This window comes from Bufo bufo, chromosome 6 (genome assembly GCF_905171765.1).
Source record: "Bufo bufo chromosome 6, aBufBuf1.1, whole genome shotgun sequence".
Taxonomy (NCBI): Eukaryota; Metazoa; Chordata; class Amphibia; order Anura; family Bufonidae; genus Bufo; species Bufo bufo.
Window position 1 is genome coordinate 415,474,066 of NC_053394.1, and position 16,180 is coordinate 415,490,245.

Here is a 16,180-nt window from a genome sequence, read left to right on the forward strand (position 1 = left end):
TAAGTGGACAGTGTCAGACTATGTAGGGACATTACACCAACTGGCAAAACCCATATAATTTATTCATACATTTCCAGTAAGGGAAAAATGCACAGTTAAAAAAAAAAAAAAAAGATGCTCCAGAATTATTTCATGGGGAACATAAGCGCTTACTAAAACGGCCATGTCAGCGAGTGGTGCCGGGCCCCCTTTAAAGGGCATCTGTCAGCAGTTTTGTATTTATGACACTGGCTGACCTGTTACATGTGCACTTGGCAGCTGTGTTGGTCCCATGTTCATATGTGCCCGCATTGCTGAGAAATATTTAAATGTATGCAAATGAGCCTGGAGCAATGGGGGCGTTGTCGTTATACCTAGAGGCTCTGCTCTCTCCGCAATTGCCGCGCCCTCTGCACTTTGACAGGGCCAGCAGTTATGATGTTTTCACTGCCTGGCCCTGTCAATTAAAGTGCAAAGAGAGCAGAGCCTGTAGGTGTAACAGCAACGCCCCCGTTGCTCCTAGAGGCTCATTTGCATATATTAATATATACATAATTTTTCTCAGAAATGCGGGCACATATGAACATGGGACCAACACAGATGTCTACAGCTGACAAGTGCAGCCATTTTCTTAGGTACAAATCTCTTACCCCCTGTATGAATAGGAGGCTCAAAGTGAAATTGAATCCATATACACTTTGTATAATTGCAGATTTTTTTCAGCATTTTTTGATCTACATAAGCATTTCTCTTTAAGAAAGAAAAAAAAAAGTAAGTACCAATGACATAAAGTCCACCCGGAAGTTTGCTTTTAATCTAAGATGGTTAGCGTTTAAAGTAATACTTGCGCAACATGGTAATGGTGGATAAAAACCAATCGCTTCTCCACCCACAGTTGGTATTTGCCTGATGCTAATTCAAATATTGCCAGGGAGGAGTAAAGCGATGCCATGCCGACAGATGCAAAGAACCAGGCTGGTGCAAGAGCCGCTTTTCATATAAGTTACATCTTCAATGGCAAAAGGAATCATCGCCAAGACGTGACCGCCTTAACCAGGCTCCACTTTCAATCAAGGGGGTGAATGTGTAAGAAGATATGCAGGAAAGATCAGCGGTGCCAGCCCAAGCTGTAGAACTGGCAGCAGACAGTCCTGTAGGCAAAGCAAGGAGCAAGACGACATCTTATCAATCCACCCCCCCTCTCCCATACTAATGGGCTGGGCTTTGGTCGTGGCCGGTGGGCTCTTAAGCTCTGCACCTCTACATACTACCCCTTGGAGAATGGACACACTGAAAGACGTCTCCTTCACGCAGCCTTACACAAGCAACATCATAGGGTAGGGGGCTTGCATAAGATCAGCTCCCGGTAGAAGTGCCCGCGGTCGGTGCTCCGATGCTAGGTCCGGGGCAGGCGGCACATCTCGCAATGGTCTGTCCCAGCCTGGTTCATGAAGGTGCAGTGTTGACAGGACCACATGGCTGTTGACGAGGCAGCGTGTGTGGATCCTCCGATGGCCCCATAATCATGAAGCTCTGATGGCTGTACCCCGACTGTGCCTGGGAAGGGAGACACAAGACTTTATTCATAAGATCTGGCTAACATAAAAGGACATAAAGCCCAAGTGCATAGACAAAGAGTGGGCATAGGATAGACATTGGGCTTGCTTTTGGTGACGTTTAGGCATAACAGTGCAATAGCTTTGAGAAGCACTCCCGCAATTTTTTTTAATCTCTGACCTGTTAGGAAAGTCCACGATGTAATCTGTAGTGAATATAATCTTCTCAGCAGTGTCTGTATTTGTGAGTTATCTCCTCCCTTCTCATCCCCAGCTGCGTCATGTGACCAGTACTCTGACTTTCCAAATAACACAGAATCTTATATGTGGACATGAAGTCAGTTTCTCTCTGAATTCTTATGGGAGCCTCCCGTCAGTCTCATAGGAATGAACAGAGAAGTTCCGGTCCTGTGTCAGTTGGAGATCAGACATAGCTGAGGATCAGAAGGGAGGTTATACGTCACAGATACAGTGACTGGTTAAACGATTACATTCGCTACAGTTTACATCATGTACTTTTCTAACAGGTCACAGAATAAAAAAAAATCTGTGGGAGTGCTACTTTAATATTCAGGACTGATGCAGTTCCACGAGGGCTCAAGTGTGGGCACCGTACCCGCCCCACATACTTGCCGAAAGGTGTTGTTTCGTCAGTGAGGGACGACAAAGGATATCTGCCATAGCCCACTTTAGATTTTCAAAGTCCGATCAGCTATTTGGGTGGGGACAGGACAAAGTTATTGGGTGCAAATGTCTATTAGTGCACCCTGTAGATATTAAGGAAAATAAAGGGTCTAACATGGCATTTCATCATAAAATATATGTGGAGCACAGAAGATGCATCCACAAGGAATATAGTGTGCACCTTTAAGTTTTTTTTTCCAGTGTGTATGGCCCTTTAAGTGCCAGCACCCCAGAAAATATCACAATTCTGTGTACAGTGGGGGCAAATTGCCCAGTTGACAAACAGCTTTGACACGGTAGTGGCTGTCGGAGTACATGAGCATGTGAGGAATTATTAATGACTATATGAGTAATGAGTGTGTGACGGAAATCTGCAGCATCTGTACTGAGGCCAAGGGTCATGTTCATCACTTGAGACGAGCCAAACATTCCTTTACTAGCCACTGTCATCTCCAGTGTCTACATCTTTCTTCAGTGTGTTTTCACAAAATTGGGGGAGGTTGCGCAAGACCGCTGGTATCCTCAATCCAAAAATATAGATGCAGTTCCCCTTTAAATTGATCTTCTAGGCCAGGGGTGGGCAACCTCCGGCACTCCAGCTGTTGTGAAACTACAACTCCCAGCATGCATACTTGCTCTGCTGTTCTCAGAATTCCCATAGTAATGGATGGAGCATGCTGGGAATTGTAGTTTCACAACAGCTGGAGTGCCGAAGGTTGCTGACCCCTGTTCTAGGCTCTCTGGTGTCAGCATGAAACTTTCCCTTTTATTTACCTGGTGATTCTTAAAGCGGTTATTTAATAATAAATATTGATGATCTATCCTCAGGATAGGTCATCAATATCAGATAGGTGGAGATCTGACACCCGGGACCCCGCCGATCAGCTGTTAGAAGAGGCCGGCGCCCCTGAGGACAAGTCACCCATATATATTACTGGATAACCCCTTTAAGCATATTCATATATGGTGTATCCCTTTAATCCACTCAAGATCCTGCAATTTTCTGTATTTTACTGCCTGCCGCCTTTATTTTTCAGTTTAGCTTGTGTTTTTCAGGACAAGTTGCATTTCTAATGGCACCATGTAATATTGCATGCAATGTAGTGGGAAGCTGGAAAAATTCCAAATGAGATGAAATGCAGTTCCGCCAGTTTTATGGGTTTCATTTTTACGGTGTTCCGTATGAGATAAAACTGACCTGTTACCGGTCAGTACACTTATAGCAATACCACATTTATATAGTTTTTCTTACATTTTAATACTTCAAAATGTTTTTCTTTGCATCTTCATAATCTGACCCCCATAACTTTTTATTTACGTCTACGGATCTGTGTGAAGCCTCATTTTCTTTCAGGACAGTCTGTAGTTTTTATTGACAGCATTTTGGAGTATACAGATGAAACTCGAAAAATTTGAATAATCGTGCAAAGTTCATTTATTTCAGTAATTTCAGCAACTTAAAAAGGTGAAACTAACATATGAGACTCATTACATGCAAAGCGAGATATTTCAAGCCTTTATTTGTTATAATTTGGATGATTATGGCTCACAGCTTATGAAACCCCAAAGTCACAATCTCAGGAACCCTTTGCTCAGGGGCTATGGATTAATTAGCTGACTAGAGGGTGACACTTTGAGCCTAGAATATTGAACCTTTTCACAAAATTCTAATTTTAAGCTGCATTAATGCAATTCCTTTTAATTTGCATTACTGAAATAAATGGACTTTTGCACCATATTCAAATTTTTCAAGTTTTACCTGTATATTGCTTTTTGATCACATTTTTGGGGGGAGGTGAAGAGACTAATAATGGTGAATCAGTCATTTTGACTTTTTTCCCCCCATTATGGCATTGACTGTATGGGATAAATATTTTTTACATTTTCATAGTATAGGCATTTTGAGACACGGCGATCCTAATGATGTTTATTTTTTTGTTGTTTATTTTAAAAAGGAGGTGATCTGATTTTTTTTAAATATTTTTAAAGGGAGTCTGACAGCAACTTTACATGTCTCAAACTGTTCATGCCGCCCTGTGGGACACATATACAGAAAACAAAGATACCTTTCTTTGGCTTTCCTGCATCTGCAAAGCTCCAAAAATGAACTTTGAAGGTTTTTGCAAATGTGGACTGCAAGTCCTGAGGCACGGTGTCCATCACTGCAAGTGCAGCGCATCCTCACCTGTTTAGATTTCAGCCAGCCAAATCTTTTCTTCATCTGAAATCCCCCGCCTGCGCATATCAATGCCAAGCCCAAATAGTGTACAGCGCATGCCCAGGCCCGGTGGTGATGTGTGCAGGCGTGGGATTTCAAACGCATCTGAGGGGTTAAATGGCCATGATCGGTGTTAAAACCTTATCACAGACATTGCCTCTGGGTGTCTGCTGTGTAAAACAGCAGGTACCTGGCAGCTTTGGTGCACACTCAGCTTCTGAGCGGGCGCCATGTTTAAAGACCTAACCTCTGTCGTACATATATAGCAGAGGCCGGGAAGGGGTTAAAGTGGCACTGACTTTTCAAAAAACACTTTGATATGTCATAGAGAAATATCAAAGGCTTTGATTAGTGGGGGTCTGTGTGCCGAGACCCCCACCAATCACTAGAATGAGGAGAGAGAAGTGCACGCATAGTGTGCTCTCTCCTCGCTGCAGGAGATGGGCTCAATAAAGTCTATGGGCCGCTCTTGATTCAGTCTCCTGCAGCAAGGAGAGAGGGCTCAGTATGCGAGCGCTTCTCTCTCCTCCTTCTAGCAATCGGTGGGCGTCTTATCACTCAGACCTGACCGATCAAAGCATTTGATATGTCCCTAGGACATCAAAAGTTTTTGGAAACCTCTGTGATACTTTAATAATGATCATTTTGGTCGCACGTGGTTACTCTGTTTTGCGGCACTCACTGCACAGTTGTTCGATGGTTGCCCACTGTTCTGATTTCTTCCAAGTCTGAGCAAGGTCCTCATTCCTGGTTCTCACGGCATCCAAAAGCAAGCTAATACTGTCCTAAAAAGAGGAAAAAAAGAAACCATAAGGACTCAGCGCATTGCAAAGGTTATCTTCAGGTTGTTGTGCAGCTAAATACAATCTATTTCTCTCTGTTACCAGCCACTTCCGGCTACTGGAATGGTCTTCAGAGTTTAAAGGACAAGCCAAACAACAAAACTTCCCAGGTCCTGACCACCAGTCAAACAAGGACATCCCAGCTGCTCTGCACATGCTCTATAAGAACTTTATCATTTTCAGCTAATAAAATGGGGACTGGTCCCCTGCCAGTGTCACAGGCTGCCAACTGGAAGTTTGAATGGGAAGGTCTCTGGCTCGGAGCAGACATCTGCTGGGATTCAAGCTGTTGCTGAAAATACACACAGGAGACACCGGCATCGAGTGCGTTAAACTAGCGTGGAAACACACCACCCAACAGAGGTTTGGTGCCAAGGCCATGGGTCCAATCTATGGCAGCACCTGCGTGTAGTTATTATGTTAATACGAGTTTTATTTGGCTGCTCACCACCTGGCATACAATACAAACGGCTCCAGCTTGTGTTTTTTAGAACGGCGAGGAAAATGTAAGGGAATGGCGTTTCTTACAGAGCCATATGTCTGTACTATACACAGAAAAAAATAGCATTCCCTGAAGTGGTAATTGGGGGGCTAGAAATGGTGTACCACGTACACTAATGAGCACTTGGTGGTGCCCTGCCCCCTGATCCAGCATCCTGTCTCTGATACCCAATTGCTCCTTCAAGTGTGGAGGGAGCTCCCTTCTACTGTCTAACCACTTAGATGCCAAGATAGCTATTGACAATGGAATCTAAGGGGTTAAACGGCCAGGATTGGAGACGTTGCTACCACTGTGGCAGAGTGTCAGCTGCTATATAAACCTGCTATGGATGACGGGGGCTCAACACCTCCATTTATGAGAGATGCGTTTACTCCAGAGCTGCATATAAAGAGTGGATATTCCTAAGGGGTTAACACCTCCTGCCTAATATTGTGTAGATTCTCCTTGCGATGTCACAGCAGTTTGAGGCATGGACTCCACAAGACTGTGGGATCCGGCGCAAGACATTAGCTGCAGATGCCTTCGGTCCTGTAGTTTTTGCAGTGTGGCCAGAGCATAACCTTGCTGAAAGAGGTCATTGATTTTAGGGGACACCACTGTACATGTCTGTACCAGGTTTAGGTAGGTGGTACGTATCTCATTCACTAGATGCAAGGCTTCCCAGAAGAACGATGCCCGGAGAATCACACTGCCTCTGCCGCCTTGTCTACTTCCCAAAGTGCATCCTGGTGCCACATGGTCTCCAGGTAAGTGAAGCACACGCACCTGGCCGTCCACAGAATGTAAAAGAAAATGTGATTCCATTGCTCCACAGTCCACTTCTGATGCTCACGTGCCCATTATAGGCATTCTGGTGGTGGAGGGGGGTTGGGATGAGCACTGAGAGGTCTATGGCTACACAGCCCTATACACAGTAGGCTGCAATGCACTTTTCTAGCTACAGTAGCACTTCTGTGAGATCGGACCAGAGGGGCTCACCTGTACCCAAGAAGCTGCCGTCTGTTCACCAGTTCTCATTCCTTGGAGCACTTTTGTAGGTACTAACGATTACATACCGAGAACATCCCATAAGACCTGTCATTTTGGAAATGTTCTTACCCAGTTATCTAGATATCACAATAGCTGATCTGTACATATCAGCCCAAAAAATGTCATGCGTCTTTAAGAGCATTAAAGCGCCACCTTCACACCAGCAAGCCCCTACTACATCCTTCAACTTTTACCCCGATCTGTAGGATTTATTACAGCAACACTTATGCATGTGCTGCCCAGCTGTGTACTGCTCCCACGTAACTCCTCCTGTCATAACAAGTACAACAAGCTACGGGGACATCATGAGACATTGTGAGGTCCAATGTATTACCAAATTCCCCTCACTGAGAACATGGATAGGAAACAGGAGGGAGATAGGAGCTCGGCCTGTACTCCGGCCACTATACACAGCTGTAAGGACAGAGCCAGACACGGAATACTATGTAAGGATCTCCGCTGTTACAGACACGTGTGAACATGAAAAACTGGACCTCTGCCCCCGCTGTCACATTATTATTTTTTTATATTCTTTTTATTGAAGTTTTCAATAAACAAAAACATTTATTGCAATCAATAAAAAAAAACATTTACAAGCCTTTTTGGCTCATAGTCCCTTTTTCTATTTTGTCGAATACATACATATAAATTAAAAGGTATAACAAATTAAGGATATAAAACAAAAAACGGGGACGAGCCTCCCTAGCATCGCGGGTGAGGCAAGGGAGGCTCGTCCCCGTCACAGCCGGCGATATGCAGCGGCCGCCATGCAGGGATCAGGAGCGACGCGGGCATCGGGGATATATTTAGTTTCCCTAGGGTGCCTTTTAATTTTTCTACATTGTACCATTTTGTGTGTTGGAATGGAGTGATCAGATTTTCTATTTCTGTCAGATGAATTTACAAGCTTAAATTCCCAACACAGAGCGGGACTGGAAAGGCACTTCTGAATGAATGTGTCCCGTCTTCAGGCTGAATTCTTCATGTCCCATGCCAGCTCCTTCCATGCCCATTGCAGGGCGCAATACATATATTGCACTTAGGTATATGCACAGTGTGGTCAAGAAGGGGCAGCACATGGCTCAAGCACAAGTGGTTGTGCAGGCTGTATATATTGATCACCAATCCTCAGGATCAATGTCTGGTCGGCGGCGGTGTGACGCCTGGCACCCCTGCCAATCAGCTGCTTGAAGAGGAGGCGGTGTTCCATGCTACACTACACATCATCTCCTTTGCAGCAGCGCAGTTTAATAACAAGTACTCGCTCCACTGAAGTGAACGGATCAAGTACGTGGAGACCTCCAATTGACAAAGAGGTTCCATTGTGTTCATAACATACTAGGATTTTGTGAGGAGGGGGGTTTCGGCAGAATATTTACTCCTGGCACTATATATCCTCTTGTAGAGCGTTGGCACTCACCTGTAGCGGCATTACTTCATTGGTGACTAAGAAGAGGAGTAGATGGAAATCTGAGATGATCTCAAGGAAGATGGATGATGGATTCTGGGAGAGATATGTTGCCAAGCTGTGGAAATCCTGCGAGAGAAGAAAAATCAGTCAGTGGACACTGAACGGTCTGGTGAAGGCAGATAGACCCGTTATGGCAGGCAATGCTGGGAGGAGGACATTGTGTCGTTATGGGGGTATCATTTGGGTATTGAGGCACTGTGGCTTCTTTCTGAGTAACATTCAATACAAACCACAGTTTCTGCAGAACCTCATATTTAAGAAGACATAGATGCTTTATGTTCGTCCCCGATTGACAGACATGATGCTTTAGAAAGAGGTTCTGCAGTAGCTGGGGGTTGTATGATATGATCCGACCATGTGCACTCAGCACGTATGTTCTCCACATGTTGGCTAGGGTTTCCTCCCACACTTGGAATCCATACTATTAATTGGCTTTCTATGATATTGGCTATGATGTTGGTGCGTGTTTGAGACTTCAAAGTGAGGTTCTGCAGCAACTGGGGTGGGGATTATAAGGAAATATGTACCCCCAGTGATTATTAAAGGGGTATTCAAGGACTTGCATTGTACTGGCACATCTGCTCATGATCTGAATGAAGGTGACGTGGCACTCCAGCAAGTGGCAAAGCCCAAGCATTGTTTGCCCAGGCAAAGCACCATGCCTATGGTCGTTGCTCTTCCTGGTAGTGCGGCTCAGTCCCACTCAAATAAAAATGGGACTGAGATGAAGCACAAGGGATGAGTGGGAAAAGCCCCTTTAAGAATATCTGTTGTCACTTTAGGAATTCTAGGTCCTATTATATGATCCACGAAACTGCTTTGCGACCTCTTAATACTTTACAGTTAACAATAAATTGTATTATATCACAGTGACTGAAGTGCAATAACAGACACTGGCCATGGGCAAGAGTGGCGCTTTTTCTGGTACAAAATGCAAACTCACACAACCTCTAACACTTCCAATGTAACAACTATATTCCCATATAGATGGATAAATGGTAGGGATCGACCGATTATCGGTTTTACCGATATTATCGGCCGATATTCAGGATTTTGGATGTTATAGGTATCGGCATCTATTTTTGCCGATATACCGATAACGTATGGGGAACAAGGATCGCGCTGCTGACAGCGCTCTCCGTGTTCCCTCAGCAGCACAGGGGAGAAGGAAGCAGTGTCTCCCTCCCCCCCTGTGCCGCTGCCACCAATGAGAGGAGGGAGGACAAGAGGAGGGGAGGGGCTGTGGCCACTGCGCCACCAATGCTTTATTACTGGGGGGGGGGGGGGGGCGCACTGCGCCACCAATGAAGATAACTCTCATTAATTCATATACAGGAGGCGGGAGCTGGCTGCAGAATCACATAGCCGGCTCCCGACCTCTATGAGCGGTAGCTGCGATCCGCGGCAGTTAACCGACCAGGTTAACTGAGGGGTTAACTGCCGCGGATCGCAGCTACCGCTCATAGAGGTCGGGAGCCAGCTATGTGATTCTGCAGCCAGCTCCCGCCTCCTGTATATGAATTAATGAAAGTTATCTTCATTGGTGGCGCAGTGCGCCCCCCCCCCCAGTATTAATCATGGGTGGTGCAGTGTGCACCCCCCCCCCCAAACCCAGTATTAATTATTAGTGGCACAGTGCACCCCCCCCCCCCCCCACACACCCAAGCCCCGCAGTATTAATCATTGGTGGCAGTGGCCACAGGGTCCCCTCTCCCCTCCTCCTCAGTGTAATCCTGGGGCTCCGATCGGTTACCATGGCAGCCAGGACGCTATTGAAGCCCTGGCTGTGGCTCCCTGCTGCTGTGTGCACAAAGCAGAGAGCAGCAGGGACAGTGTGAGGTCCTATTCACCCTAATAGAGCTCTATCAGGGTGAATAGGACAAGGGTCCTAGTCCCTAAGGGGGCTAATAGTAAAAAATAAAAAAAAGTTTAAAAAAAATACATAAAAAAAACACACCAAATCATTAATTATAAATAAAAAAGAAAGATTTACAAAAAAAAAAACTACACGTTAACAATAAACATTCATTTTCAGCAGATTTGTGTAGGAATAGTTATTTTTTCAAAAATGAAAATTCACAGAATATCGGTATAAATTATCGGCCTGAAAGTTCACAGATTATCGGTATCGGTATTAGCCCTAAAAAATCTATATCGAACCCTAATAAATGGTCACCTAAGTGCTTAAATTCTGAATAATGACCACCCTGATGACATGTAATGTCAGGGAATGGATCTGTTTTCACTGAGGTCACAAACAACCAGGTCTCACCTGGGTCTCCCCAAGAGATTCTCTGTTTTCAATGGGAAACAAGTTGGAGGAGGTGGAGAATGTATATACTGGATCCTTCGGGAATGTGGTGGTGACCTGTCCATTGAAGAAAATACAAAATGTTAGTGATCAGGAAGCAACAGAAGAAATCACATATGTATTCCTAGGACAGAGTGACAATACAGACATATATGTTGTTTACATTCATACATTAAATGACCACTTTATTACAGACGACCATCTATTGAATCTCCTTTGGCCTTCAGAACCGCAGGAATTCTTTGTGTCAGATTCTACTCGGTGCTGAAATTATTCTGCAGAAATATTGGCCCATGTGGACAGGATAGTTTCTTGCCAGTTGCTGTAAATTAGATGGAGGCACTGACCATGCCCTGGACAGCCCTTTCTACCTCATCCCAGAGATGCTCTATAGGATTAGGATTGGTGACTGTGAAGACCAGGGAAGCAAGGACACTTGCTGTCATTCGGCATGGTGTATTGTCCTGCTGAAAATGTCTTTCTGACAGACAGATATAGACTTGGCCAACCACAAAGCTTAGGTAAGGCCTACTGTCCAAATGTCCATCCACAGGTATTAGAGGACCTATGGTGTGCCAACAAAACACTGCCCACACCACTACTTCACTCATCAGCATGATGCAGCAGAAATCTGTTTCTCCACTGCTCAGCGACCCAATGTTTGCACTCTCTTGCCCACCTAAGTCTTGCCTTAGTGCTCGTCTTTACTTATTGCCCATCTGTGCATTTGGACACAATAGTTGGAGCACCGGCGTTGCATATGGCTGCGGTTTGCTGGACTGTGCACGGCCTGTTCTTCAGAGCGATTCTTGACATCCTCCTCACACCCCTATAGTCCAGGAGTTATGTCCAAAGGATCCCTTCTTGTTGGATGCTTATCCTGGACCATACCATTCTCTGTATACAAGAAATACCCACAAGGTCAGCAGTTCCTGAAACACTGGCACTGATGACCGTGCCTTGTTTAGGTCGTTGGATTTTCTTATTCTAATGTGGATTCACACTGAAACTGGTCCCAAGGAAACTTGTTCACTTGATTTTATTCTTCACTCCGGGGGTCACATGTCTAAGTCCCATACAATCATGAAAAGCCGGGGTGTCTCTAATAAAGTGGCCGTTCAATGTATGTAGACGTATACTGTAAATACATCCTGTGAGGCAGCCAACCCTTCAATTCAAAGAGTAAAGTATTATGCCCTTAAAGAGGACCTGCCAGTTCACCACCTAACTAGTCTTAGTAAATCATGTGCACAGGGAATACTCACATCAATGATCAAATACTCTACAGGTAGAGGCCGCGCCAATTGTGTGATTTCATTACCAAACTTGTCAATATCCTGGAAAACAAAAAGTGGAAGTAACACTCATGGGCAAAGTGATATGTAGCACCCTGGCATTGGCAGCCATTTTCTGCTCCATCACAACAGCCTATGCATGAAGAAATAAAGTCCATAGGGGACCTACAGGACACCCTCAAAAAGGGACAACAGATTGTCTTGAAGGGGTCGGCCCATCTCATACATTGGGGGCATATCACTAGGGTGTGGGTCCCACCTGTCTCTAAAACGGAGCCTGTGAAGGAGAGCTGACCGCGCATGTGCTGCCACCCTCTATTAATTTCTATGGGATTGCCGAAAATAGGCGAATGTTATGCCCCCAATGTATTAGATAGGCCAACCTCTTTAAAAAAAAAATATAAAAACACCAATCATCATATTTGAGGGGTTATATCAGTGGGTAAAATTACACCCACTACAGGTCCAAACAGGGTCAAAATGTAAGCAGCAGTTATAACACGAGCTCTGCTGTCGTGGCATACTGGCTAAGGAGGATTATATGGTATCATCTATAGTGGAGTCCGGCAGAACCACATAATCCTTCTCAGCCAATCACCTGCACTGACAGATCATGAGATGCAAGCGTACCTACCAGTATAACTCTATTAGGGTGCATTCAGACCACGGTATTTCTGGGTCCGCAGCCCAACAAAAATATAGAGCATGTCCTATTCTTGTCCGCAATCATGGACAAGAATAGGCATTTCAATATAGGGCTGGCCATGTGTGTTCTGCAAAATGCGGAAAGCACACGGCCGGTATCCGTGTTTTGCCGCCCGCAAACACTTGCGATTGTCTGAATGTAGCCTTCAGGTAATGATCCATGTGATGGAAAATGTGACATGTAATGCAACGTTGTGTTTATTAACACCAAAAAAATATCAACGTTTCGCCCGCAAAGTCTTTTTCAAGATATATATATATAGCTTGAAAAAGACTTTGCGCTCGAAACATTGCTATTTTTTTCGTTGTTAATAAACACAAAATTGGATTCAAGACTGGGAGTGCTGCGGTTTTATCATCTATTTTTTGGGCTACCAAGGGGGCCCTCAGGTCGGGGCCTGGCACTGCGAGCACTGACGCCATTTTACACAGAAATTGACTAACAAGTGGTGCTGTCCTGTTTTCACTTTGACGAATGTAATGCAACGTGCCACTAAACAGCTCATCCTTATATCAAGAGTGTTCAACCCCTTTAAGAATTTGACCCCACCCCTGATAATTGCTCTTATCATGACACTGACCTTATAAAAGACGTCAGGAATATACTGTTCACTGCTTGACTCTTTGGCATAGCCCAGCTCTGGAGCATCTCTACAAGGCAAGAGGCACTCGTCCCGTACTAGTGCCATACACTGATTGGATACCTGGTACCCCTCAAAGTGCACTTGGTTATCCGGGCCCCCTACAAAATGAGGAGGAGAGAGATGAAGCTGGCACACGCAACTGATATAAGTGAGGACGCCTTCAGATATCACAGCAGTTGTAGAATTTTACTAAATATTTTTAGTAGAGAAGCCAAAGCATTAATTTTACCAACATGAAAAGTACTGTAATCTCTGGCATCAGTGGTTATGTGCCATATCTGCTAGTATCACCGCTGAGGCAAGTAATTGGCTACACGTGCATGCATGGCACATGATCACGCCAGAATATAAAAAAAAAAAAGACTGCTGAGGATCATTCGGGCATTAGAGGAGGATTTCAAGGGGTTCTCCAGGCTTTAAAAAATCATGTCCGCTTTCTCCAAAAACAGCGTCACAACTGTCCATGAAGTTGTATGTGTTGCCGCATTCACTTCAATGGATCTGAGCTGTAATACCAGTTACAATCAATGCTTCTTTATTCCTGGGCAACCCTAACGCTGGGTTCACACATGAGCGTACCTTGTTGCGCTCTGTATGCGCGATTTTATCGGGCGTCTCACATACGCGGCTCCGAAACTAGCAAACGCCCATTGGCGCTCGTTCCCGGAAGTCTATGTATGGGAACGCGCGACCATACGCCCCAAAGAAGCTCCTGTACTTCGTGGGGCGTAGGGCGTTTTACAGCGCGTTCGTACGCGCTGTAAAACGCTCAGGTGAGAACCATGCCCATAGGGAATTATTGGTTCTTGCCTGTTGAGCATTTTACAGAGCGTAGGAACGCGCTGTAAAACGCTCAGGTGTGAACCCAGCCTAAATATAAGACCTCGTTCACAACTTCGTTTTGGAGATCCGTCGCAAATGCCAGACAAAAAAATAATAATAATAAAATTGTTCCATGCAACAGTTTTTCCAGCCGAAACCCGGGATTTATGCCGGAAATTGGCCAGATCACAGCCGGACCCCACTGCAGTCAATGGGGATCAGGTGTTGAAGTAGAGGATCCAGCAGGCTGCTGTGTGCGGGAACAGCCTGCTGGATCTCAGAACGGAGATGTGAACAAGGTCTAAGTTACACCTTTTATGTCTATGCATTTATACAACCAAATAAAAATAAAAATGATAAAAAAAATCAAGGAACTACAATCCCCCAAAAACTGGTATACTATCAAATGTTATAATTAGGGATGAGCGGACCCGTGGATGTTCGGGTTTGGGACCCAAACTCTATTGAAGTCAATAGGGACCTGAACTTTGGTGCACTAAAATGGCTGTAAAATAGTCATAGTAAGGCCTCATGCACACGACCGTTCCGTTTTTTGCATTCCGCAAACCGCGGATCCGCAAAAACGGAAGCTGCCCGTGTGCCTTCTGCAATTTGCGGAATGGAAGAGGCGGCCATCAATATAAATGACTATTCTTGTCCCCAAAGCGGAATGGAGCTGCGGAATGGAGCAAAGCGGAATGGAGCAACGGATGCGGACAGCACACGGAGTGCTGTCCGCATCTTTTGCGGCCCCATTGAAGTGAATGGGTCTGCATCTGGCCGTGTGCATGAGGCCTAAGGGCTAGAGGGCTGCAAAAGGAAGCAAAATGGGGGTAAGAGCAGGACAATTGCCCTGCAAACAAATGTGGATAGGGAAATGACTTAAAATAACATGGACAGGCGGCTGCGCTTGTCTGTAATGACGCCTCCTGCCGTGCTAAACACACGTTCAGACAATACACTTGCTGCAGGGCAGGCCAGCACCTCCAAGGCGTAAAGGGCAAGCTCAGGCCATGTGCCCAATTTGGAGACCCAGAAGTTGAAGGGGGCAGACCCGTCATTCAGTACGTGTAGGCGTGTGCACACATACTGCTCCACCATGTTGGTGAAATGCTGCCTCCTGCTAAGATGTTCCATATCAGTTGGTGGTGCTGGTTGTTGTGGCGTGCTGACAAAGATTTTCCACATGTCGGCCATGCTAACCCTGCCTTCTGAGGTGCTGGCGGTGCCCCAGCTGCGTTGGCGACTTCTTCCTCCTCCTCTTCTGCCTTCGCCTTGTGCTTCCGCTGTGCCTTCAGCAGCGCGTCTACCAGCGTGCGCTTGTACTTGCGCATCTTCCGATCATGTTCAAGTGATGGAATTAAGGACAGCACGTTGTCCTTGTAGCGGGGATCCAGCAGGGTGGCCACCAAGTAATCAGCACTGGTTAGAATGTGGGCAACTCGGCGGTCTATGTGCAGGTACCGCAGCAGGCTGCGTCAGGCTGCCTAGAGGCAACGACAAGCTGTGCTCTGTGGAAGGTGTATCGTCTGTGTCTTCTGTATCCCCCCAGCCACACTCCATTGATGCCCATAAGCTGCTTTGGGTGCCACCCTGCTGTGAACACGGTTCCTCCTTCTCCTGCAGAAATGTGCCCTGGCTGGACAGTTGTGTACCTGGCCTCTGTTGGTGCAGGAACCCACCCTCGGAGCCACTTGTGAATGACTGGCCTGAAACCCTATGAAATTATCCCTCTTCCTTCTCCTCCTCCTCCTGTGCCACATCCTCTTCCATCATCGCCCGACGTGTTTTTTCAAGGAGACATTGAAGTGGGATAGTAACGCTGAGAACGGCGTTATCGGCACTGGCCATGTTGGTGGAGTACTCGAAACAGCGCAACAGGGCACACAGGTCTCGCATGGAGGCCCAGTCATTGGTGGTGAAGTGGTGCTGTTCCGCCGAGCGACTGACCCGTGAGTGCTGCAGCTGAAACTCCACTATGGCCTGCTGCTGCTTGCACAGTCTGTCCAGCATGTGCAAGGTGGAGTTCCACCTTGTGGGCACGTCGCATATGAGGCGGTGAGCGGGAAGGCCGAAGTTACGCTGCAGAGCTGACAGGCGAGCAGCGGCAGGGTGAGAACGC

The 16,180-nt window shown here is 46.0% G+C and overlaps 1 protein-coding gene across 1 annotated transcript in view; it reads right to left on the minus strand.

Annotated features, from left to right (window-relative positions):
• Positions 1–768: 768 nt before the first annotated feature.
• The window catches only part of NPLOC4 (NPL4 homolog, ubiquitin recognition factor), a 104,465-nt gene continuing 89,053 nt past the window's right edge, over positions 769–16,180 (minus strand). The window contains exons 12-17 of the mRNA XM_040436670.1: positions 13,174–13,334; positions 11,858–11,929; positions 10,554–10,649; positions 8,231–8,347; positions 5,120–5,222; positions 769–1,536 (exon numbers count right to left, since the gene is read on the minus strand). Of these exons, the coding sequence (XP_040292604.1) occupies positions 1,376–1,536; positions 5,120–5,222; positions 8,231–8,347; positions 10,554–10,649; positions 11,858–11,929; positions 13,174–13,334 (710 nt within the window). The 3' untranslated portion in view covers positions 769–1,375. The remainder of the gene's footprint in view (positions 1,537–5,119; positions 5,223–8,230; positions 8,348–10,553; positions 10,650–11,857; positions 11,930–13,173; positions 13,335–16,180) is intronic.